Consider the following 27,106-nt stretch of genomic DNA (forward strand, 5'->3'; position numbering starts at 1 on the left):
GTGTTTCCAAGCTATTTTCTTAATACTGAGGGAAGCATGCAGTGGGAGGTACAGTAAGAAGGCAGACTCCCCAACTAGTGAGGTCACTGTGACCAATGAACTGCCGTCTCACACCTATATCCTGGGGAGTCTCTTCACTAGGAATGAGGCCAGACAGGTAATGGGCTGATTTTATGACCCTTGCAATTATCGAGAAATGTTAAGAACAGCACTGGCTCTAAGACCCCATATATTCTGCCAACCTCATCTAAGAATGGCTCTGGGACAGCAGCTTGCATGTTCCACAGCACTGCAAAGAGCTGCTCAAGGATGCTTAAATGAAAGTGAGCATCAATTACTATAAATTTTAAAACTCCAGAAAATAATCAGGATCCCAGAACACAAAATTCTCATCGTCACAGAGCTGTCAGTGCATTCAGATGAATGCTTTATAGGGTGTGCAGTCAGTACTGTGCAGATCTGAGAATAGACTCCTCCAAATCTCTCAAATTCCCTGTTTCAAACCTATAGCGTAACTATAACCCCTGAAATCACTAAAGACTCAGTGATAAAAAAAAACCATGGTAAACTGGCATTTGTGGCCTAGTACATAATGTAGGGTTTAATTTCACCTGATTTCTCTACACTTAAAATGTCTAAGAGCTATTCAACGAGTGGTTTTCTGATTGAGATACCTTCTCCTTTTGCTTCTAAAAAGATTTACCTCTTGGGGTGCCTGGGTGGCTCAGTCGGTTAAGCCTCCAACTCTTGATTTCGGCTCAGGTCATGATCTCAGGGTCATGAAATAGAGCTCTGTGTCGGGCTCCGCGCTTAGCGCGGAGTCTGCTTGAGTTTCTCTCCTCCCTCTGCCCCTCCCCCTGCTCGCGCTCCCTTGCTCTCTAAAATAAATAAACATATTTTTTTAAAAATCTTAAAAAAATAAAAAGATTTACCTCTGAAACTTAATCACTAAGAAGATACTGAATTCTTAATTTTTTTCTCATCTAAAGCAGCAAAGAAAAACCCTATACGAGTACACATATTAGACAACTACCGAATAATGATATATAATCTCCTACAAATTCTTTTCAAACTTTTCTTTCTTCTTTTTTTCTATTTTTAAAGGTAATCTGATTCTAAATTAAAACTTGATACACAAATGTGAACTTGGTTTTTTCTGACCAAAACACAAAGACTTTCAAAAATCATTAACTGTCACTGATGAATTTGAAAGGCAATTTATAATTAAGAACCAAAAAAAAGTCTATAACTTACATCTGTTGGAACTTGTAGCTCCTCTTTAGTATATTCATGGACTACTTGGATTAAATCCCTCGGAAAATATCCAAAAATACGCCCAACCTATATGAAAGAATAGGCAAAAGAAACAAACACCAATCAAAATTCTGTATAAGAAATACAAATGACAGACTTCCTAGTAGTGACAGGAAATAGGTAGGTAGGTAGGCCATAACCACAAGAGACAGACAGTTGCTATCATGATTACACAGATTATTCCAATGAAAATTAAGTACAGAATATCGTAAAGCCAACTTTTCTAAAACCACTGAGGATTCCTTTCAACATGCAACTTAATTCTAAACAGAGCACATAAAGTTATATTTCTGAAGTAGATAAAAGACCTACATAAGAGAAAGTTATTATATATTTTGTGATTAAAACTATGCAAATCAGGGGCACCTGGCTGGCTCAGTCAGAAGAGCATGCGATTCGATCTCCGGATTGTGAGTTTGAGCCCCATGCTGGGTACAGAGATTACTTAAAAATAGAAATCTTAAAAAAAAAAAAAACCTGCAAATCAAAGCTGGTTAGAAACACAATTGCAAATAACCTCTAGCAATAATCTACCTGCACATTTCACAGCTTTGCTCATCAACTGGTACAATTAGAAGTCTTTCTTAAACCAATAAAGAGCCATGAAAATTAAGTAAAAAGGATATAAAATTGCTAAAATGTGTGATCACTATGACAAAAAGCAAATATTTATGGATAGAATGGGCTGCAGTAGCTTTTTCAAAAACTAGATTTTCCAGTATTTGGGGGAGAAAATAAAATTCATACTAATGTATACAACAAGCTTTAGTTTCATGCAAAGGAAACCTCTAGAGAAAATAACCCCATTTACCTACAGCATTAACAGCTAAAATACATAAAGTGTGTCTTCTTGAGACGCATACACTGTCTTCTACTGGCTACGTCTGAAATGGGAAGCACATCTCTCCAAAGGAGGCTGATAGGCAGATCCAATGCACCAAAGGAGAAAAAGGCTATCTTATCACCAACTCCTAAAATATCCTCATTAGAAGTGCTGTTGTTATACCTGGCAAATACGTGAAAGCCAGTCGGAGTACTAGAATATGGTCTTGAAGATTAGATAAGACAGAGCAATTAAAAACTGCAACACTGGCAGTTAAAATCTAGAACTCTAAGAAACCTAAAGGCTGCAGAACAAAAACTAAAAAACAGAAACAAGAATCATTTTGAAAACTAAGGGGAGAGGGTTTTTTATTTCCTAAAATATAAGTTTCATGAAATAAGAGGAGAGACTGAGGGAAAATATACTTTTTTTCCTTTTCAGGAAAATTTTATTAAGAGAAAATCTGGAAAAGGGAGAAAAATCAGAAATATATGGAAAAAGGAAATAAATCTGTCTTTGTGTAGTCTCGGTCCATTGACACTACAGGTCATATAAAACTCCATATTTTGGGGGTACCTGGCTGGCTTAGTCAGTAGAGCATGTGACTCTTGATCTGAGGATTGCGGGTTCAAGCCCCATGTTGGGTATAGGGATTATTAAAAATAATAAAATCTTAAGAAAAAAAAAACCTCCGTATTTTTATACTGGGGGGGTGGTATTCTGTGCCTCAGGATCTGACAAAAAGGGGTTCAGAATCATGGACCCTCAGGACTGAAAGTAAGCTTTAGATTTAATTTTGCTTCCATATATCATCCCTGCCAAAGAACTATTAATTTGATTGGGGGGGTGGGGAAGAAATAGAACATTTGTTCAAGAGAATAAATTCTGTATAAGCTACTATCAGGACACATGTAAATAACTGCCACTACCCTGAAAGGAAATATTCAAAAGGAAGATGGGTAAGCCATGGGCCCTTCCGTTACGGAGCTTATGACTTTACAGGGAGCAAAGACAGTACACAGGCCAGCTGCAAGACGAACAGTAAAAGGGATGCCACGTGAGCAGTGCAAACAAAGTGCCACCTGAACAATCATCAAACAGCACAGAGCCCTCCGGCTAGGGTGCTAGAGCTAGGGTGCTGGAGCAGTAACTCCCTAAGAAGGCCAACAGGAGAGGTGACCATGGCCATAAGAAAATGCAAGTCGAGCTCACGTACCAAATGCTCCAACTTAACCACCTCACTGTACGTAAAACATGCAGCCTAGGTACTGTGAAAAAACTTTCCAAGAGTGAAGATTATCAAGAAATCTAATGTGGTCAACTTGAAGGAAACAGAACAGATCCTTCTTTGTATCTAGTGATTCAATCAGGATTCTGCCCAAATTACAAGGGCTGTAATAACCTGACTGGTTAGTTGGTCTTTTCTTTCAAGATTCCTCCCTAGGAATCTGGAACACCAACAAAATGAATCTATTTTTCCCTGTGTAGGTTTCTCAAGCCTTATTTTCTGTTGTTTGGTATTTTATTGATAGTAAAAGTTTTCACAGTGCAGACTGGGTATTTCTGGAAGTCTGAACAACCCTAAGGACATCAAGAACTCTTACAACTTTCAGTAAATAAATAGTCCACACATCACACTTTTTAGAAAGGAAAGGACAAGAACTCATAGGCCTCTCAAGTCTGGTCACTCCTAGGGAATCTCCTCATTAAAAACATCAAAAGCATGAGCATTATTTACAACAGCCAATGGGGCGCCTGGGTGGCTCAATCAGTTGAGCATCCAATCTTGATTTTGGCTGAGGTCATGATCTCAGGGTCACGGGATCAAGCTCCACATAGGGCTCCGCACTCAGCGTAAAGTGTGCTTGTCCCTCTCCCTCCCCCTCTGTCCCTCCCACTGCAAGTGCACTCTCTTGATATCTATCTAAATAAATAAAATCTGGGCGCCTGGGTGGCTCAGATGGTTAAGCATCTGCCTTCGGCTCAGGTCATGATCCCAGGGTCCTGGGATCGAGTCCCGCGTCAGGCTCCCTGCTCCTTGGGAGCCTGCTTCTCTCTCTGCCTCTCTCTCTTTCATGAATAAATAAATAAAATCTTTAAATAAATAAATAATAAATAAATAAAATCTTACAATAGCCAAAATGTGGAACCAACCCAAGTGTCCACCAACTGATGAGTAGACAAAGATGTGGCACACACAGACACACAGACACACACACACTGGAATATTACTTGGTCATAAAAGAGAATGAAATCCTGCCATTTTCAACAACATGGATGGACCTAAAAGGTATAATGCTAAGAAAAATAAGTTGGTCAGAGAATAATACATGCCATATGATTTCACTCACATGTGACATTTAAGAAACAAAACAAAAAAAAAAGGAGAAAAAAAACAGACACTTGAATATAGAGAACAAACTCGTGGGTGCCACAGGGGAGGTGGGTGGAGGAATGGGTGAAATAGGTACTGGGGGTTAAGAGTACTCTTATGGTGATGAGCACTGAGTAGCACATAGAACTGTGGAGTTCCTATATTGTACACCTGAAACTAACAGAACAAAGTTAATTATACTTGAACAAAAAGTTTTTTTAAAAATCAGAGCATGATGGAGTCACCGGTTTCCACGTCGGTCATCAGGGCACCCTAAAACCGGCTGGGAACAGAGCAGCTGGGGGAAGCTCCAGGAACAGGTGTCCGAAGAGCAGGGAAAGGATGACCCCGAAGTTGCAAACAAAACAAGGGAACAAAAAACACACACAAAAAAGGACATTTTGCTTTTTTAACAGACAAATAACAGTACATACGATTAGGTAACTGCTCCCAGGGCTGCCAATCTTTCACAAATATTAATAACTTAGAAAAAAATACATACAATCAACTTTAAACATGAACACGTGAAACACTGTCCCGCACAAAGTTTACAGGATTAAGTCTAATGCTCACGAACCCTTCTGTTGTGAAGCAATGAAGTTCAGAATTTTCAGGTTTTGCCACTACAACCTTTCCTATGGATGGAGCATCCACCGCTGATAAGGCCTCGAACTTACTGCTGAGAAGCAACAACCAGAAGCAGTTCAGTTTTGTTTAAGGAACAGAGCAGAGCCCCTACCCGGGGCCAGACCTGATGCCTGCTGGGGACATACAGACCACCTTCTGTTTTCCCAGTCTAGCAGAGAGGACAAGTTAACTCCATCAAAGACCCCAGGAAACAGTTGTCTCCAACCACAGTGAGAAACAACCAGTAAAAAGTAAGAAGATAAAGTATGTCAAATTTGTACTTACACTTCCGGCCCAAACTTCAGGTGGTCTCCCTGCCAGCTTATAGTAGACATACACAGGGTCACCTTTTTTAAAACTCACAAAACGACAATCTGGGCCTGTAAAATCTTCGAGAGCCTCACCCCGGTACATTAACACTGTAGATAAAGACGGGGAGGGGGGGAGAAACAGGTATCAGGATTCAACTTTCACAGTCCATACTCATTTATCAGGCAACAGGAGGGTATCCTCCATTCTGTAAACAATCAAGTTTCTCCAGTACTCTCTGGAATCAGTCGCTTTCATTTCATAGGCTCCAAGTATCTAAACTCTAGAGCTTTATCATTACATATCATCCCCTACAAGCAGACAGGAGAGACGGCCACTTTCCCTGTTTTTCTCTATGGATAAACAAAAAGCAATGAGTCCACCGCCACACAGAGCTGATGTCAAGAGAAATTCTTGGTCTCCTCTCTAACCTTCTTGTCCTCAATCTCTGCTGTTTCGTAATCATAAAAAGCTTCATGGCACAACTGAATAAATTCAAGAACAGATGCTGGCTGGCTTAAGCGTGGCTGCGTGAAGAGGTAACAGGGAGCTGGGGAGAGCACCCAGGAACCCCCAAGGGGTCAATTAACTTGAACTAACACTAAAAGGCACCATCGTTAAGTGGCTGTAACTGCTACCATGCAGCAGTAAACACTGTGGACTTCATCTGAAGCCACGCTGATCTCCCTGTACAGTATCTGGATAAATTAACGGGAAAGGACATCACATCCTATTACCGGTCCAATCACATGACGGGGTAATGTGAAATTATCATGAAAGTAATGTTCACTGTACCATGGAGGGAAGATACCCTTATTTATTAATGTCTATACACAAAATCACAAGTGGGCATCACATGTTGCAGGGACAAGCAAAACTATGAGAATTGTTCAGTAGTTACCTTCAATCTTAAAATGCAGGACTTAAATCACACTTGATCTAGAAACTAGTAGAAGCAGCATTTTTCTTTTTGTTGGCCAACTACACAGTTTCTGATATAAGATGAAATGGACAACAGATACAATTAAATAGCAGAGAAAAGAAGGGTGACATGGAAAGAACACTTTTTCTTAAAGCCAGTGAGCCATAAAGACACTAAAATGTATCTTTAAATACATATTTGAGGGACGAACAGATAGATTTGAGGGCGGTTATTTGGATTTTGAAGGTAAAATCCGATTACTTTAATACATGTCAGCATCCTAATTCAGATATAACTGGGGGAAAAGGCCAGGTTGAAGGTGATGGACAATTTAAGATTGAGGATTCTATCGCAACTGGAAATGGCAATGTTTCTTTTGTTTCCCCCTTAGAAGAGATCACTGAAAAATTTTAACAATAAATTAGATGACATTACCACACACTGTGAAACAACTTTCTGAAAAGTACAGGACAGCTCTCTCACTCACACACCTTACTAGATACTTTACTCAACACACAGTCCCCGACCCTGCTGGGCTGCCGCCTGTTGTGTTTTGGTTATATCTGTTTGGACACATGCCATTCTCAACTTATGTGACAAGTAAGGGCCCTTCCAACACCATGTCTCCGTACTGGGGAAGCATCAGCGATGTGAATCTCCAGGTAACTGGCTTTGAGGAACCCAAGTAGGGGAGTGCTTGAAAGCAAAGAAGGGCAAATATTTTGTCTTAGCCAAAACTGCCTGCTGATCATCTGGGTTTGCTCAGAGAAACCTGAAGGCGAAAAGTGTGGAAGTTGCTCCACTTTCATAGTGTTGATTTGCTTCAGCCCTAGGTTACCTCTAGGAATGGCTTAACACAAAGATGCCTCCTGGCTTCCTGTTCAGGGTGTTGGGGTAATACAAACTCTTCCAACTATGAAGTTTGTTTTTGAATAGCACCAATTTGAATATAAATAGCTAAACTGTAGGCATACGGCCTTTTCAGCATGAACATTTTTTTATATGTACTGTTTACAATTTATGAACAACCGTTTCCGAACGCGGTTATCACTAAGTTACAAGGTTATTCAAGACCCTCTGGGAGGCCCTAAGAATGATCCCGGTCCCACAAACACATGGGAAGAGATTCCAACAACACAAGTGACTAAGGCTAAGGCTGGTCAGGTTTATGGAAAAAAAATATTTATTATGATTACTTTAAGAATCCTCTTGATCTGACTCTGGGGATCTCTGTCCTCCTCACCGCCCACAGTCCATCCCCCACCCCCAATCTAGGACTGGGGCACAATTCCGCTTCCTGCGCAAATAGGAGGCTGCCGGTCCCAAGTGGCAGATGCAGATTCTTGGCCTCTTTCGAAAGCTAAAGATTTTGGCCTTCCTTAAGGTGCCCTCCCTGCCTGGCTGTTTGCAAGGAGACTTCCAGGCACAGACATGACAGGACTGAGGCAGAGCAGAGGCGAGACCTTGGAATACCCTGCATGCTTGGACTCCGGGCTCGTCCCAAACCCAAACTCCAATCCCTGTCAAAAGGCGGTACGAGCCCCAAATCCGAGAGAGGCAGTAGGGCGAAGGGGCAGCGCCAGTGCCCTTCCCAAGCCCCACCACGAACCTGAGGCCGGGAATGCACCCGCCGAGCCCTCGGCGCATCTGCGCCCCCGACTGCACCCACCCAGGTCCCCACGGCGGGGGCAGGAGAGCGCTCACGGCAGCACGGGGAGCCCAGGGCGTGCCGCGAGCACCCCAACTGCTCAGTCTCCCCTCGGGGCCGGGCGGGGAGCGGACGCTGCGAGCCGCCCCGGGGAAAACCAGGGGCACTGCCACCCCCAACACCACCAGATCAGCGGAGGGAAAGGAAACGCTGGCAACAAGTGGGAGGCGCAGCCCCCGGGCCAGGGCCGGCAGGCGCCGAGAGCCGAGGGGACAGCGCGGGGCGCCGGCGCTCGCCCGGCCTGCGCCCCCGGCCGCCTCGCGGGGCTGCCCGGCTCCCGCCCCCGCGCGGCCCCGCCGCCGCCGCCCTCCGGCCACTCACTGCTGCACTCCTCGTCCGCGCACAGTTTGTGCTCCGCGAAGCGCCGGCTCGTGTCCGCGTGGGGTTGACCGGGCACCCGCCAGGGCGGCCCGAGCAGGAGCAGCCAGAAGAGCAGCCCCGGCGCCGCAGCCATGTTGTGGTCACCGCAGGGGAGCCGGCGGCGCGGAGGCGGAGGCGAGGCCCGGCGGGCGCCGGCGGGCGGGGCCGAGGGCGGAGCGCGGTGGGCGGGGCGCGCGGCGGGGAGGGGCGGTGACGGAGGCCGCGGCGTTCCCGGACGACACGTCAGCGCGGCCTCGGCGAGGGGCTGCGGGCGCCCGAGGGCGTTCGCTCCGACCCGCTGACCCACGCCGTCCTCCGCTCGCCTCCCCAGCGGCCCGCGCTCCCCGTCTCACCTCCCTCGCCAGGTCCCTTCGCAGTCGGCCCTCCGCGCCGCCTATTCTCTGCGACCGTGGGGCCCCCACCCGCCAGCCCCAATACGGGGTCCTTTCCTGGCACCTTCTCATTTCTGGTCCAGCCCGAACCAGCCCACCGCCACCCTCACCCCCATTCTTGGTTTGGTGTCTCCTTTTCCAAACTACCAAATCCCATCCACGAGTTGCCACTGTTAGTCTCTGGCTTGAGACTCCCTCTCGTTCAGGTTCCCAGGGGTTCCTTGGGGCCCCCATCCATGATCACCTTTGATTGGGAAGGGGCATGAGTGGAACGGTGGGGTTGGTGATGGAAATTTGAGCCGGTGGCCAACTTGGTCTTTTTTTGAGCCTGCGGGGTAGGGGTTGGCAATGTATACGAGTGCTGAGATCTTCAGATTCTTGGGCCTTTATTCCTAAGGGAAGAAGTAATTTAACTCAACACAAATGTGTTGAGCTTCCATTTTATGCTATCATTTATGCACGCCAGACACTAGGGTGGCATGGGGAAAGATGTAGGTCATGAGACAAAGATATCTGGCCCTTGTCTAAAGAAATCCACAATTTAGTGGAAATCAACTGATATAAAAACAGCTAAAGAATAAATATCAGATAGGGAAAAGCTAATAAATGGCAGCTAACTTTTACTGAGTTCTTTCTTTAGGCCCAGGTGTTATTCTGAGGTCTTTATATGCATCAATTCATTGAATCTTCACAACAGTAGAGGATTCTATTACTATCTTCCATTTTTGAGATGAGCAAATTGGGGCATTCACACATCTAGTGAGAGATGGAGCTCAGATTCAAACCCAGGGAATATCCTCCCTTGTAATCACAATTCTGTAAAGCCTCCATCAAGCAACATGCAATTTTTGTACTTTCTTTCTGACTAGGGGAAGCAAAATCTTGTTTAAATCACAGTATAACTGAATTATCTATATGTGTGAAAGGAAGGAAGGAAGGCAGGGAGGCAGGCTGGCCACAGCCCACAGATCAGCCCAGAGAAGAGTGGCTGCAATGTTCTGGCGCTGGTTGGAGCACTTTGCACTTGTGGATCTTTCCATATCTCAATAAATGCCATTTTAATTCCCATCTTCCAGATGCTCAAGTCAAAAACTTAATTCCTGGCAACTCTTTCTCTCACACCCAAATCCAATCCATCAGACAATCCTAGGCTCTCTTTATTTTAAATAGCTTTATTGGAAGGTAATTGGCATATTACGTATAAGAAACTGCATGTAATAACTGGCATATAATAAACTGCACACATTTAAAGTGTACAGTTTGATAAGTTTTGACCCATGAGACCATCACTATAATCAAGATAATTAACTATATCCATCACTGATAAAAGAGCCCTCGTGCTCCTTTGTAATCCTTCCCTCCCCTTTCCTGCCTGTCTCCAAACAAACTTCTGTTGCTATAGATTAATTTATAATTTCTAGAATTTGATATAAGTGGAATCACACAGTATGTCTTCTTTTTTTTGTCTTTTTTCACTCAGTGCAAGCATTGGAAATACATCCAGAATCTGACCACTCTCACCATCTCCTGTCCAAGCCATCATCATCTCTCACCTAGAAGGTTACAATAGCTTCTTACTCTTCTGTCTTTGCCTCCCCAAGGTCTACTGTGTCAACAGCGACCACAGTGATCATTTCATGACATAAATTTGGTCATGTCTCTCCTCTGCTCAAAACCTCCCCTACAGGGGTGCCTGGGTGGCTTAGTATTAAGCCTCTGCCTGGGATTGAGCCCTACGTCAGGGGGAAGTCTGCTTCTCCCTCTCCCACTCCCCCTGCTTGTGTTCCCTTTCTCGCTGTCTCTGTCTGTCAAAAAAAAAACAAAACAAAAAAACCTTCCTACAGCTTTCCATTTCCAATTAAAATGCATGGACTACACTGTCTTTATGAAGGACTACACTGTCTTATTTGATCTGACTCACCTTGCTCATCCCTTTTACCCCCACTTCCTAAGACCCTCCTCTTACTCTTAGTTCTATTCAAACTCACCAAGCCCGACTCTTGCATCAGAGCATTTGCACTTGCAATTCATCAACCTGGAACAGTTCCCCCAAACAGTCCACCTAACTAGTTCCCTCGCTTCATCAAGTATCTGTAGCAACACCATTTCTTGTTAGAGAGGCCTTTATCACTCTACATAAAATAGAGCTCCTTCCATGAATATCTAGTTCACCATCCAGCTTTGTTTTTCTTTAGAGCACTTCCACCAGTCTTACATTTATCTATTTGACTGCCTCCCCACCCCAAATATAAGTTCCAGGGGAGCAAGGAATTTATTTTGTTCATTGCAATAATATAAATACCTAGGAAAGTGTCTGGAATGTATGAGTTACTCAACAAATGATTTGTGGGATGATAAATATTTTATGCCATTAACCTACATGGAGCCTCCATATGTAAATAGTACCAAGAGGAAATATGCCATAAGAACAAGGCATTTTATGTCTTCCCCTCAGCAGCACCCTCAACACCTGGAACAGAATCTGGAATACATTTATTGCTGATTGAGGGCATATTTGCTATGGTGGGAGTGAATGAAATTGCAGTGTATTTTTTCCCTATGTATTACCAGAATAGATAAGGCAAATAAAGGTAGTTCTAATTTTTCTTATTTCTATTTAGAGTAGAATTAATGGCAATTCTTTGGTGGAAAAGCCAAATTCCCAAATGATCTAATCTAATTCAATAATTCTTTACTAATATTTACTTTGACTCATATTCAGATACACTTTTATATGAAGGATGAGAGCTCTCAGTTGGTGAAGAACTGTTGATTTTCCAGGGTTTTCATTTATCTGCATTTATTATTATTATTATTATTATTATTATTGCCTTGAGATGTTAACAAGTTCAATGGACAGAAAAAAATTCTCAGCTGACCACAATGAGGGTGGTTCTTTCTGACAGTATATGTATATATATAATTATAGTGGATGAATCAGCATTCATTTTTAATAGCATTTGAGTATGTGGCCCTGATGCTTAACATAAATTCGAATCCCAAGTATATTATTTGTTAACACCTCAAATGGAATTTTCACTGGGTAAAGGTTAAGTAAGAGTTAAAAAATAAATGTGTCTAGTTGTGGGGGGAGACATAAAAAGTAAGACTTGGAGGGTTTCTGACCTTAAAGGATTTGCAGGCTGCCTGAGAAGACAAGACATATACATTTGAAACAAAGAGGAGACAGAATAATAACATATATAATTGTAAACCTCCCATGGTGCCTGCCCAGGAACTTCTAGAAGGTCTAATACTAAAGTTACCAGAAAGAATGCAGTCTACTGCTAATGATGAAACCACTCAGAGTTCAGAGAATGGTGTAAAGTATTTATTGAGGACTATGGCTTCCAGGCGAGATGGAGTAACAGGGGCCAGATCTACCCTCCCATGTTAAACATATGAAAAAATTGGGCAAAATATATGAAACAATAATTTTTTAGACATTGGACAACAAGCAGTAAAAAACAGTGATCCCTAAGAAAAGTGGAACAAATGAGGGGAGTGCTATGATTGCCTCAGCTTACTCTCTGGATGAAGTTTCCAGGCCACAACCAGAGAAGGGACACTCAAACATCCTTGAATTGAGGAGACAGATTTGAAGGTTTGGGGAGGTCAAGGCAGCTAGAATTTGCAGGGAAGAGTACAGGACAGAAGAGAACTGCATGGGAAAGACAAGTGCATGGACAGAGCTCCAGAGATCTGCAGAGGGTTCTGTCAGGTCTTCAACTGAACAATGGTAAGCACCTGTGTATAAAGAACCACCTGGGGCTGGTGAAAGAATCACCAGAGAGGGTGGGAAGAACAATTGTTGGAGTAAAGAATAGTTTGTGCTCCCACCAGCCAGAGTGGAAAATCTCTAATAAACAGGACATCGGGTAGATTGCTCAGCAAAGGCGGAAAATGTAAGCTTAAGATTGAAAGCTACTCTACCAAAGCTTTCAAATAAGCCTTGAAAATATTAAAATGTTTGGGGAACCTGGGTGGCTCAGTTGGTTAAGCGTCTGAATCTTGGTTTCGCCTAAGGTCATTATTTCAGGGTCGTGAAATCCAGCCCCTCATGAGGCTCTGCACTCAGCAAGGAATCTGCTTCTCTCCTTTTCCCACTACCTCTGCTCATTTGCTTTCTCTCTCTCTCTCTCTCTCTCTCTCTCAAATAAATAAATAGAGCTTTAAAAAGAAAATCTCAAAATGGTTCCAAGTAAATTAACTGCATTCAAGAATAAAGCTGAAGCATATTTAAATCCAGCACCCAACAAGATAAATTCACAATGTCTGGAGTCCAGTAAAAAAATCATGAGGCATGCAAAGAAGCAGGAAAATACAACCCATAATGTAAGGAAAAATCAGTCAAAAGAAACTTTCACAAATGACACAGATGACAAAATTATTACACAAGAACGTTAACACAGTTCTATTCCATATATTAGAGATGCTGTAGAAAAGCATAAGCGTGCAAAGTAGAGGATATAAAAATGATCCAAATTGAACTTAGGTGAGCAAAAAAATGGTTGAGATGAAAAATACAACGGATGGGATTAATAACAGGTTAGATACTGCAGAAGAAAACATTACTGAACTTGAAGACATGGCAATATAAACTCTCCAAAAAGAAATGCAGAGGAAAGAGATTGAAAGAAATGAATAGGGCATCAATGTGCACACTTTGGTCCAACATATGTGTAAATGGGGTCTCTGAAAGAGGTGGGGAACAGAAAATATGTTTGAAGAAATAAAAAAAGCATTCCAAATTTGCTGAAAACTCACAGATCAAAAAGCTCCACAAACCTCAAGCACAAGAAACATGAAGAAAACAACACCAAGGCATATTAAATTGCTTAAAACCAATGATAATGATAAAAAAATGGAATTCATTTAGAGAAAACAGACACACTATGTACAGTGGAGCAAAGATAAAATGACAGAAGGCTTCTCATGGGAAAATGGAAGCAAAAAGAAAACAAAACAAAACAGGTGTTTGACATATTTAAAGTGCTGGTGGAAAAAGGATGCTCTGGAGTTGTATACCAAGTGAAAATATTTTTCAAAGATGAGGTGAAGTCTTTTCAACACATGATGCTGGGACACCTGGATATCCATATGCAAAAGAATGAAATTGAACCCTACGTTATACCACAAACAGAAATTAACTCAAAATGGATCATAGACCTAAATGTAAGAGCTAAAACTATAAAATCTTAGAAGAAAACATAGGGAGAAATCTTGGAGTAGGCAATGATTTCTTAGATATGACATCAAAAACACAGCAACCAAAGGAAAAATAGATAAATTGGACTCTATCAAACTCAGAGCTTCTGTGCTTCAAAGGATATGATCAAAAGAGTGAAAAGATGACCACACAGAAGGGAAGAAAATATCTGCCATTCATGTCTCATAAGGGATTTGCACCTAGAATATAAAAAGAACTCTTAAAATTCAATAATAAAAAGACAAGTTTTACCTAGTCTTTTTTTAAATCCAAGGCAAAGTATTTGAATAGACATAACTCCAGAGAAAATATACAATGGCCAGGAGTGTAAAAACGTACAGCCACCTTGGAAAACAACCTGGCAATTCCTCAAGAGGTTAAACATAGAGTTAACATATAACCAATTAATTCCACTCCTAGGTGAATAACCAATAGGAATAAAAACATATATCCGGGTACCTGGGTGGCTCAGTCTGTTAAGTATCTCCCTTTGGCTCAAGTCATGATCCCAGAGTCCTGGGACAAGTCCCACATTGGGCTCCCTGCTCAGCAGGGAGTCTGTTTCTCTGCCCCCCTCCTGGCTCATGCGTGCACTCTCTCTCTCTCTCTCTCTTACTTTCTCTCTCTCTCTCTCTCAAATAAATAAAATCTTAAAAAAAATTTCCACACAAAACATGATGTACAAACATTCATAGCATCATTACCCATAATATCCCAAACTCTAAACAACCCAAATGTCCATAAAGTTAATAAATAAAATGTGATATATCAATACAACAGCAATAAAAAAGGAATGAAATATTGACATAGGCTAAAACAGAAATGTCCCTTGAAAACATTGTGCTGAGTGAAAAAGTCAGCTACAAAAGATCATATATTATATGGCTCCGTTTATATGAAATGACCAGAATATTTAAATCTATAGAGACAGAAAGTAGATTATTGGTTGTCTAGGGCTTAAAGAGATAGGAGTATTGAAAGGAAACAGAAAAAGAGTATAGGGTTTCTCTCTTGGGGTGATAAAAATGTTCTAAAATTGATTGTGGCAGTGCAGAACTCTGTAAACATATGAAAAAGACTGAATTATATACTTCAAATGGATGAATTGTTTACTTATGTGAATTATATGTCAGTAGCACTATACAAAAAAAAAAGAGATTCCCATCACAAAAAGCAAATTTCTAGATATGCAAAACAAAGCAAAAAGATGTTAGAATATATTTTCAGACACACAAAAGCTAAAGGAATTCATTACTACCATATCTATACTGCAAGAAATGTTGAAGCTCTTTAGGCAGAGAGAAATTACTGGATAGGGGCATCTGGGTGGCTCAGTGGGTTAAGCGGCTGCCTTCGGCTCGGGTCATGGTCCCAGGGTCCTGGGATCGAGCCCCACGTCCAGCTCCCTGCTCAGCGGAGAGCCTGCTTCTCCCTCTCCCTCTGCCTGCCACTCTGCCTGCTTGTGCTGTCTCTCTCTCTGTCAAATAAATAAATAAAATCTTAAAAAAAAAAAAGAAATTACTGGATGGAAATCTGAATCTAACAGAATATAAGAAATGTATATATGTGGGCAAATATGAAACATATATCTATCTAAAGTACATAAAATAAAATAATGTAAAATACTTTTTTTCTTATTTAAAAAATCTCTTTAAAAGATAATTATCTATTTAAAGCAAAATTAATAACATATTGTGAGGTTCATAACATATGTACAAGTAAAATGTCTGACCACAATTGCATAAAAGCAGAAGAGGAGAATGGAAGTATACTGTTGTAAAGACCTAAAGCTATAACGGAAGTGATAAAATATCACATGAAGGTATACTTTAATAAGCTAAAGGTGTGTATAAGCTAAAGGCACTATAGCAAAACAAACAACAACAAAATGACAGAGTTAGAGCTAGTAAGTCAACAGAGGAGGTAACACGTGCTTCATTAATCCAAAGCAAGACAGAAAACGAGGAAAACGAGAACATAGGACAGAAGATACAAACAGGAAGAAAAGTGATAAGATCACAAATTTAAACCTAATCCTATCATTAATCACATTAAATCTAAATAGTCCAAAAATTTCTTTAAAGGGCATAGATTTTCAGATTCAATTTTAAAAAAACAAAACTCGGGGCATCTGGGTGGCTCAGTCGGTCAAGCATCCAACTCTTGGTTTTGACTCAGGTCATGATCTCAGGGGCATAAGATTGAGCCCCCCACTGGGCTCTGTGCTCAGAGGGGAGTCTGCTTGAAATTCTCTCTCTCCCTTGCCCTCTGCCCCTCCCCACTCTCTCTCAAAAATAAATAAATCTTTAAAAAAAAATAAAAAAAGCAAAACTCAACTATATGGTTCCTACATGAAAACACACTTTAAATAAAAAAGATGAACCAAGCTAACACTAATCAAAAGGAAGCTGGAATAGTCATTAATATCAGACAATGTAGATTTCTTTTTTTAAAGTTTTTATTTTAGTTCCATTTGGTTAACATACATTGATACATATTGATTTCAAGTGTACAATATAGTGATTCAACAATTCCATACATCACCTGGTGCTCATCACAAGTGCACTCCTAAATCTCCATCGCCTTTTAACCCATCCCCTCCAAAACCATCAGTTTGTTCTCTATAATTAAGACTCTGTTTCTTGATTTCTCTATCTCCCCCCTCTCTCTTTTAATAGGCACTTCTCTACTTCCCCTTTGCTCATTTGTTTTGTTTCCAGAGAAAGTAGATTTCACAGTAAAGAATATTTACCAAGGGTAAAGAAAAACATTTCATATTAAAGAAATCAATTCATCAAGAGAATATAACAATTTTAAATGTTTATATACCTACTAGGAAAGCTTCAAAATACAGGAAGCAAAAACAGATGGGAGTACTGCACAAATTCACAATTATAGTTGGAGACTTCAATATCCGTTTCTCAATGATTGATAGAACAAGTAGACAGAAAGTCAATAAGGTTATAGAAGACTTAAACACCATCAGTCGACTTGACTTAATTGATGTCTATAGAACATTCCACCCAACAACAGCAGAATATACACTCTTTTTGACTATTTACCATGATCATGAACCATAAAACAAACATTTAAAAAATTTCAAAATGGGTGAAGTATGTTTTCTGACCACATGGAATTAAATTAGAAATCAATAATAAAAAAAAAATCTGGAACATCTCCAAATTTTGGGAATTAAGTAACAAACTTTTATTTATTTTTTTAAATATTTTACTTATTTATTTGAGAGAAAGAGAGTGTGCAAGCAGGGGGAGGGAGAGGGAAAGCAGACTCTGTACTGAGTGCAAAGCCCAATGCGAGGCTTGATCCCACCACCCTGAGATCATGACATGAGCCAAAATCGAGACTCAGACACTTAACTAACTGAGCCACCTAGGTGCCCCTAAGTAACAAACTTTTAAATAACCCATGAGTCAAAGAAGAAATCAAATGGGAAATTAGGAAGTATTTCATAGTGAGTGAAAGTGAAAACACAGCATGTCAAAATTTGTGGGACACCCTGAAAGTTATTTTTTTTAGATTTTTATTTATTTATTTGAGAAAGACAGAGATAGTGAGAGAGAGCATGAGCAGGGAGGAGAGGGAGAAACAGGCTCCCTGCTGAGCATGAAGCCCAACATGAGGCTTGATCCCAGGACCCTGGGATCACAGCCCAAGTCAAAGGCAGACGCTCAACCAAGTGAGCCACTCAGGCGCTCCACCATGAAAGTTCTTTAGAGGGAACCTTATAGCTTAAATGTCTATATTAGGAAACCAGAACAACTTCAGCTTCTACATTAAGAAACTAGAAAAAGAAGAGCAAACTAAAACCCAAGCAAAGGAAAGGAAATAATAAAGATAAGGTCAGGAATCAAAAAAATAGAAAACAAAAAGAAAGTAGAGAAAAGCAATGAAACCAAAAGTTTATTCTCTGAATCTCAAGAAAAGTTATAAACCTCTAGTCAGACTGAGTAGGAAGAAAAACAAAAAGAGAGATGACACTAATTATCAATACCAGAAATGAGAGAGAAGACATCACTGTAGATAATACAGACATTAAAAGAATATCAAGGGAGGGGTGCACCTGGGTGGCTCAGTTGGCTAAGCATCTGCCTTCGGCTCAGGTCATGATCCCAGGGTCCTGGGATAGAGCCCCACATCAGGCTCCCTGCTCTGTGGAGAGCCTGCTTCTCCCTCTGGCTCTGCCTCCCTCCCTCTCTCTCTGTCTCTCTTTTTTTAAAGATTTTTTTTTTTTTTAATTTGACAGAGAGACAGACAGCAGAGAGCAGGAACATGAGCAGGGGGAGTGGGAGAGGGAGAAGCAGGCTTCCCGCAGAGCAGGGAGCCCGATGTGGGGCTTGATCCCAGGACCCTAGGATCATGACTTGACCAAAGGCAGATGCTCAACGACTGAGGCATCCAGGCGCCCTGTCTCTCTTTAAAATAATAAATAAATAAATAAATAAATAAATAAATAAATAAATAAATAAATAAATATCAAGGGACTATTTTGAACAACTTTATGACAATAAATGATACAACTAGGGACAAAGTCCATTAACCTCAACCCTTACCAGATAACATACAAAAATTGACTGGTAATACATCATAGACCTAAATGTAAGAACTAAAGCTATAAAACTTCTAGAAGAAAACATAGTTCTCCTATGTTTCCATGTTTCCTATGTTCTTGACCTTGGGTTTGGCAAATTTCTAAATACACATGAAAAACATAAACTCTCAAAGAAAATAAATCAATAAATTGGACTTCATCAAAACAAAAGCTTTTGCTCTCAATTCTATATTCACTGTTATGAAAATGGAAAGGTAAGCTGCAGACTAGGAGAAAATTTTGCAAAACATATCCAAAAGAATTAAGCCTAGAATATGTAAATAACTCTTATAACTTACAAATAAGACAACCCAATTTCAAAAAAGTGAGCAAAAGATTTAAATAGACACTTCACCTTAGAAGGTACACACATGGCAAACATATATATGAAAAAATATTCAACACCATTAATCATTAGGAAAATGCAAATTAAAACCACAATGAATATCATTGCATATCCACTACAATTGGGGTTTTCATGACACTGCTAGTTATAATTGGCAATCAGGCAGTTTCTTTCAAAATTAAACCACATCTACCATATGAACTCAATTTTTCCACTCTTGGGTATTTACTCAAGAGGAATAAAAGTTATTTCCTCACTAATACTTGTTCACAAATGTTCATATTAGCTTCATTTGTAATAGTAAGAACAAACCAACCAAAAACCCAGGTGTCCATTGACGGATACATAGGTATGAAATTTTGAAATATTGTTCATCAATAAGGAGCTGTCGTGGTGCCTGGGTGGCTCAGTCGGTTAAGCAGCCTACTCTTGATTTCGGCTCAGGTCATGGTCTCAGGGTCCTGGAATCCAGCCTGGTGTCAGGCTCCAGGTTCAGTGAGGAGTCTGCTTGGGATTCTCCCTCTCCCTTTAACCCTCCTCCACTACTTGCACACATGCTCTCTCTCTCTAAATAAATAAAATTATCTAAAAAATATTAGGAACTCTTGGGGCGCCTGGGTGACTCAGTCGTTAAGCATCTGCCTTCGGCTCAGGTCGTGATCCCAGGGTCCTGGGATCGAGCCCCACATTAGGCTCCCCGCTTGGCAGCGGGAAGCCTGCTTCTCCCTCTCCCACTCCCCCTCCCCCTGCTTGTGTTCCCTCTCTCGCTGTCTGTCAAAATAAATAAATAAAATCTTTAAAAAAAATATTAGGAGCTATTGAAACTAGCAATGGCAAGGAGATTCTGAGTGAAATAAATCAGACCAAAAAAATACACACTTATAATTCTATTTCTATAAAATTCTAGAAAATTCAAACTAACCTATAATGACAATTGTTGCTTGGTAACAGGACAGGGAGGCAAGGAACACCAAGAAACTTGAGGATGATGGTTATGTTCCCTCCCTTGTGGTGATGGTCTCAGCTGTATATGCATATGTCAGAACTCAGAAAATTATATAATTTAAATAAATAGAATTTATTTATTTTGAAATAGCATTTATATCTCAATAAAGTAAAAAAAATTATATGGGGGGGCGCCTGGGTGGCTCAGTTGGTTGAGCGACTGCCTTCGGCTCAGGTCATGATCCTGGAGTCCCGGAATCGAGTCCTGCATCGGGCTTCCTGCTCAGCGGGGAGTCTGCTTCTCCCTCTGACCCTCTTCCCTCTCATGCTTTCTATCTCTCATTCTCTCCCTCTCTCAAATAAATAAATAAAATCTTAAAAAAAAATTATATGGGGAAAAGTAATTTATAATAATTGAAAGAAAGAGATAAAATATGGTTATCCTTAAAGGTAACTGAAGAGTCATAAACCAGGTAAATCCTAGTAAAGGTCTTAGTTAAACATGAAAACACTATGATTGGTTACAATATAGTGAGTCAGAAGAGCAGCAAACACATTTTTGTTTTACTCTGTCAGGTCAGCTTGCATAGTATCATTTCCTGCTGGGCACCCTGAGATCGTCTCTCTTTCCAGATTTCTGACTTCTTTTGTGTCCAGTGTCATCTGTTGTGGCCAGCATCTAGGAGATAGGTCCACTTGTTATACCTGTGCCCATGGAGGTCCAATCTTGGCTTCTACCCTCAAGGGTGTAGGAGGATTCAAGCATGTGAGAGGACTCTGGATCCTATTATATCCTTCAGAGTGGAAACTCCTAAAAGATAAACAAATCTCTCTCTCTTTTTTTTTTTTTAAAGATTTTGTTTATTTATTTAACAGAGAGAGACACAGCAAAAGAGGGAACACAAGCAGGGGGAGTGGCAGAGGGAGAAGCAGGCTTCCCATGGAGCAGGGAGCCCGATGTGGAGCTCAACCCCAGGACCCTGGGATCATGACCTGAGCCAAAGGCAGATGCTTAACGACTGAGCCACCCAGGCGCCCCAAACAAATTTCTCTTGTTAAAGCCAGTCACTTTCCTTTGTAAGTATGGGGTGAGGGATAGGAGGCAGACACAGAACCCAGCCACACAATAAGCGCTAAAATGAAAATACATTTTCATATTCAAGACAGGTGCAAATTCTAAGCACCAAAGAATTAAAGAAGGAGGATCGTAAATGATAGTGGTGGAATTTGAGTTAAGTCTTGGTGAGTAGGTAGGATTTATATTCTAAAAAGAAAGGAAAGGGCACGTGAAGAAAGTCACATAAGAGAAAAGAGAGCAGAATGTTTAAAGGACAGTAAGGGGATCTAATCCTAGTAAAGAGTAGTGGGAGATAAATTCAGGCAGCTAGAGTAGGTCAGATTAAACATGCCCTTGAAAATCAAGTGCAAGAAATTAGACTATTAGAGTTAAGAGACAGAAAGCTGCCAGACTTTAAGTAAAGTGATCATATAACTAACGTGGAATTTAAGCAAATACCCTGTTCTGAAAGCCAAGGAAGATGGAGTTCTGTGTTGGGCATGGCCAGTAGGGTTTAATTCTTCCCCACAATCAAAAAGCCATGTCAAAGTCATGTCAAAGGGTATGTTGTACTGGTAATGAGTCATATACAAGGCAACTATATCTATCAGCATGTACTATTTGTCTAGTCCTGACAAATATTATCCCAATTTCTATTGTACAAAGAGAGAAACTCAAACATCTGAAATGCCCGCTAGTATGCACACTTATATAGAAGTTCCTGTTTCCGGTTCTGCCTAATTTACCCTGGCACCATTTTCCCAGAAGTCAAATATTTGATGTCTTGACACAAATGTAGAACAGATTCCAGGGTGGGGCCTGTACAACCCAGTATCTACCATGTAGACTGTTTGGCTTTATCCATTTACAGTTTTCAGATATGAATTACTTCCTTGCCAAGACAACAGCAGATGCAAGGGAAATAATCAAAAGCAGTAACCTAGGTAAAAGAGGTACAGTTGTGTGGCCCTGGGCAAATCACCAATTTTTCTGAGTCTTAGATTCTTCACCTATAAAATTGGGGCTGATGTTAAAACCATAGTGTTTCTTTAAGAAGCAAATGAGATAATATATTAAAAGGTGGCCCCTTCACGTTGCTTAAATAATTAAACAGTAACATATCTGGCTCTCAGCCAACAGAGATAATTAATGGTACAAGAGTCCCCATAAATCAATGACTGTCACAAGAGACCTTTTTTGATACTACCTTTCCTAGAAACTTCCCTTCTTAGTAAAAATCGGCAAGGCAGGTAACAGCCTCCCAAGCTGTGCTTGGCAGGTCAAAAGCGCCTCCTGGAGGAGACCTTAAAAACTGAGCGGGAGAAAATACATTCTTTGGGATAACATACAATCACAGTCGACCTGTTACATACAGATCACACACCAAGACAAAGCAAACCTCCTGAATTGTCAGCATTTTAAATTATACATGCCGTATAAAATTAGCAACAGGAACATAAATACCATTATGAAGACTGTTCAAGTGTGAATACCGAGCAATTACATATAGGAGTGGTAAGAGTTCCCTGCAAGTACGAAAGCTCATTCCATTTAAGTCTACATGGGATATGAAATGGTATGGGATACATAAGAGGATGAACGAACAACATTAAATCGGAGTGACTAAATAGAGAATCTAAACATAATCTGATATTTCCCTTATTTCTCATGAGTTCTCTAGAATATGCTGTCCAGGAGCAATACGATGCCAGCTACAAGTATAATTTAAAATTTCCACAAGTTGGGGCGCCTGGGTGGCTCAGTTGGTTGGGCGACTGCCTTCGGCTCGGGTCATGATCCTGGAGTCCCGGGATCGAGTCCCGCATCGGACTCCCCGCTCGGCGGGGAGTCTGCTTCTCCCTCTGACCTTTCCCCCCTCTCATGTATTCTCTCTCTCAAATAAATAAATAAAATCTTTAAAAAAAAAATTTCTACAAGTCACATTAGAAAGGTAAAGCAAAATAGATGAAATCAATTCTAATAATACATTTTATTTAAACCAGTATATCCAAATTCTTATTTTAATTTGTAATCAATGTAAAAATTATTGAGACATTTTACATTTTTTTATTTCATATTAAATCTTTGAAATCTGATGTGTATTTTATACTTATAGCACATCTCAATTCAGACAAGGTACATTTAAAGACAGCACAGGTCTAGAAAGCAGGGATTAAAAATTAACATTAGATCCATACCATATAATTGTACATTATTTTGCATACTTATTTTTTACATTTTATTTATTTATTTATTTTATTTATTTATTTATTTATTATTTATTTATTTGACAGAGAGAGAGAGTACAAGTAAGCAGAGTGGCAGGCAGAGGGAGAGGGAGAAGTAGGCTCCCCACTGGGCAGGGAGCCCGATGCCGGGCTCAATCCCAGGACCCTGGGATCATGACCTGAGCCAAAAGCAGACGCTTAACCAACTGAGCCACCCAGGCAACCCTATTTTGCATACACTTAAAGAAAAACAAAGCTTAAAATTCTGTTACAGGATATAAAATATTTTTGGGCAAGCTCTTTTGGAGCTTCTGCAGAAAGAGAAAGAATGATGGTAGTTATCTCAAATCCCCCAATATTTTGTTTGTGATTATAGGTTGAGATTTTTGTTGGAATATCTAAGAATTTCATTGCTTCTTTAGATGAATCTAAAATCTTTAATGAAAAGCATAAACTATGGTCATCATTAAGCTCCTACACTAGTCATGCTTTTATCATTTATTTTTTTAAAAAGATTTATTTATTTTAGAGAGAGAGAGAGAGCGTGAGTGGGGGGAGAGGGAGAGAGAGAGAGAATCTTTTTCCTTTAAAGATTTTATTTATTTGAGAGACAGAGAGTGAGAGAAAGAGAGAGAGAGAGAACACGATCAGGGTGAGGGGCAGAGGGAGAAGCAGATGGGGAGCCCGATGCGGGGCTCGATCCTAGGACCCTGGGATCATGACCTGAGCCAAAGGCAGACAATTAACCAACTAAGCCACCCAGGTGCCCCAAGAGAGAATCTTAAGCAGACTCCCCACTGAGTACGGAGCTGGATCTCACATCCCATGAGATCATGATCTGAGCCAAAATCATGAGTCCAACTTGAGTCACCCCAGTGCCTCTTTATTATTTATAATTATCTTAAACATGTTAACCATTCTTGACAAACATAAAGAAACCAAGAATGACATTTATATGGGTAATACAACGAGACTGCACAAGAGCCCTTATCCCTTCATGTTAAATTGTAGAAAAACACAATTATGGGTAAATAAGGGACCAGAGCATGTTACTAGTTTAGGCAATGTTTCTTGCTAGACTCTATTGGCATTTTAGGTGGGACAGTCCAACCAATTGCAGGATATACAACAACCTTGGTCCTAGCCATGAAATTTCAGTAGCATTTTTAGTCATAGCAACAGAATAAAAATTGCCCCCATGCACTCCCAAACTCCCCTTGGTAAGGCAACCACTCTCCTAGTTGAGATGCACTGCTTGAGACTTTTGTTAAAATCTGATCAGTTAAAAAGCACCTGTTTGGGGCACCTGGCTGGCTCAATTGGTGGAGTATGTGATTCTTGATCTTGAGGTTGTGAGTTTGAGCTCCACACTGGGTATAGAGATGAGTTAAAAATAAAATCTTAGAGGGGCGCCTGGGTGGCTCAGTCGTTGGGCGTCTGCCTTCAGCTCAGGTCATGATCCCGGGGTCCTGGGATCGAGCCCCGCATCGGGCTCCCTGCTTGGCGGGAAGCCTGCTTCTCCCTCTCCCACTCCCCCTGCTTGTGTTCCCTCTCTCGCTGTGTCTGTCTCTGTCAAATAAATAAATAAAATCTTTAAAAAAAAATAAAATAAAATCTTAGAAAAAATGCCTCCATGTTTATAAATATTCTATATTCTGTATTTTGTAGTTTCTCTCATCAGCTAAAAGAAAGATTATAACATCAACCTAAAAAAAAAAGAGTCCCTATAATCCAAATGACTTTGCTTTATAGTTTGTTTGTCATTAAAGCTAATACCACCTTAATGGACATCTCACATTTCTGAATTTGTATTTTTCTTCTTCCAAGAAGGGTTGTATATTGCTCTATTTCCACCTTCTCACATTTAAATTTAGATCTGAATAAATTGTATTGCTTTTCTTTGTGTTGATCAAATGGGCACATTTTGAATTATTTGGAATGGATGTAGGTTTTTTCTTAATGAAAGAACATGTTTCTTTTTTTAAGACTGTATTTATTTATTTGAGAGAGAGAGTGTGTGTGCATTAGCTGGGGGGAGGGGCAGAGGGAGAGAGAGAAAGTGGGGAAGCAGACTCCCCACTGAGTGTGAAGCCTGATGCCGGGCTGAATCCCAGGACCTGAGATCATGACCTGAGCCAAAACCAAGAGTCAGATACTTAACCAATTGAGCCACCCAGGCACCCCAAGAACATGTTTCTTAATTAAAACATAGGAGAATATAGGTTCAGATGCCATACATAGGTGTATTAGGATAATAATTGTAATAAATGGATATCATCTTTGTGATGGCTGATGTCATTTACCCAATTATAATCAGATTTCTCTACAATAGAACAGTAAAATTACTTCTCAGCATTAACATCTACTGACTGTATGTTTGAGTACTCAGGTGAAGCACTAACTATATAGTCAGTGACAGTCATAAGGACTGAGATGTATGATGATATTAGTAATTATTTTTTAGTAGATCTCTTTTTGGATGCAAAAATTATCACTAGTATGCTTATGTATTTTTATAAGTGTATGCATGTGTATATATATCACAAGCAAATCTCTGTTGTTAGACTAAACTTTAATTAGTACTCTAGAGCAATGGTCGGCAAAGTGTGACCCACAGGCCAAACCCAGTCTGCCACCCGTTTTTGTGAACAAGGTTTTACTAGAACACAGATATGCTAATTTGTTTACATTCATCTATGGCTGCTTTTGTGCTGCAATAGTTCAGCTGAATAGTGGTGATGGAAACCATATCACCTGAAAAGTCTAAAATATGTATTATCTTTTTACAGAAAAAGTTGCTGACCCCTGCCATAGATTAAAAGTTAAAAGTCAGCAGAAAATATGCACAAATAATTTTTCTTTTTTAAAAAGATTTTATTTATTTATTTGACAGAGAGAGACACAGCGAGAGAGGGAACACAAGCAGGGGGGAGTGGGAGAGGGAGAAGCAGGCCTCCCGCCTAGCCGGGAGCCCGATGTGGGGCTCAATCCCAGGACCCTGGGATCACGACCTGAGCCCAAGGCAGAGGCTCAACGACTGAGCCACCCAGGCGTCCTTTTCTTTCTTTCTTTTTTTTTTTTTTTAAGATTTTATTTATTTATTTGCCAGAGAGAGAGAGTGTACAAGTAGGGGGAGCGGCAGGCAGAGGGAGAAGCAGGCTCCCCACAGAGCAAGGAGCCTGATACGGGACTCAATTCCAGGACCCTGGGATCATGACCTGAGCCAAAGGCAGACGCTTAACCGACTGAGCCACCCAGGCACCCAGTTTTTCTTTTTCTATGACTAGAATGGGTTCATGAAAGGAGATCAAGGAGATGGTACTTTCTAGGATCAATATCTATTCCTTGTAAAAGGTGTGCATTTAGGACTAGAAAGCTTGACACTGTGTCATGTCAGAGGTGAAAAAACCTGGTAGAGTTATTTTGGTGAGATTTAAGAAATGTCTTTTCTAGAGAATTTTGAGGTGGATCTAATTTTTGGGATACAGATAATGACATTTTTTCAACATAGTTGGGAATAATGTCTTACTCCATGAGTTGAATGTGTTCATTAATATGTATAATAATTTCTTTTTTTAAGAAGATTTTATTTATTTGGGGGGGAGAGAGAGAGAGAACGTGCGCACAAGCATGTGCTCATGTGGGAGGAGGGGCAGAGGAAGAGGGAGAAGCAGACTCCCCACTGAGCAGGGAGCCTGACAAGGGGCTCAATCCCAGAACCCTAGGATCATGACCTGAGCCAAAGGCAGATGCTTCACTGAGCCCCCCAGGCGCCCCAATATGTGTAATAATTTCACAACTATCATCTAACATATGAAAGTATCATAAGAGGCTGTCTATTGGATTGTAGTAGGACATTTTATAAGTCTATCATTAACTTTTA

The 27,106-nt window shown here is 40.6% G+C and overlaps 1 protein-coding gene across 4 annotated transcripts in view; it reads right to left on the bottom strand.

The window, feature by feature from the left end:
- MIA3 (MIA SH3 domain ER export factor 3) overlaps positions 1-8,556 on the bottom strand; it is a 56,017-nt gene extending 47,461 nt beyond the window's left edge. For all 4 annotated transcript variants that reach the window (XM_025892144.2, XM_025892146.2, XM_025892142.2 and 1 more), the window contains exons 1-3: positions 8,399-8,556; positions 5,424-5,557; positions 1,255-1,341 (exon numbers count right to left, since the gene is read on the bottom strand). In XM_025892144.2, coding sequence (XP_025747929.2) covers positions 1,255-1,341; positions 5,424-5,557; positions 8,399-8,531 — 354 coding nt within the window. In that variant the 5' untranslated portion in view covers positions 8,532-8,556. The remainder of the gene's footprint in view (positions 1-1,254; positions 1,342-5,423; positions 5,558-8,398) is intronic.
- Between the last annotated feature and the right edge of the window lie 18,550 nt (positions 8,557-27,106).

This window comes from Callorhinus ursinus, unplaced genomic scaffold (genome assembly GCF_003265705.2).
Source record: "Callorhinus ursinus isolate GAN/ISIS: 27379988/994484 unplaced genomic scaffold, GSC_fseal_2.0 scaffold54, whole genome shotgun sequence".
Lineage (NCBI taxonomy): Eukaryota > Metazoa > Chordata > Mammalia > Carnivora > Otariidae > Callorhinus > Callorhinus ursinus.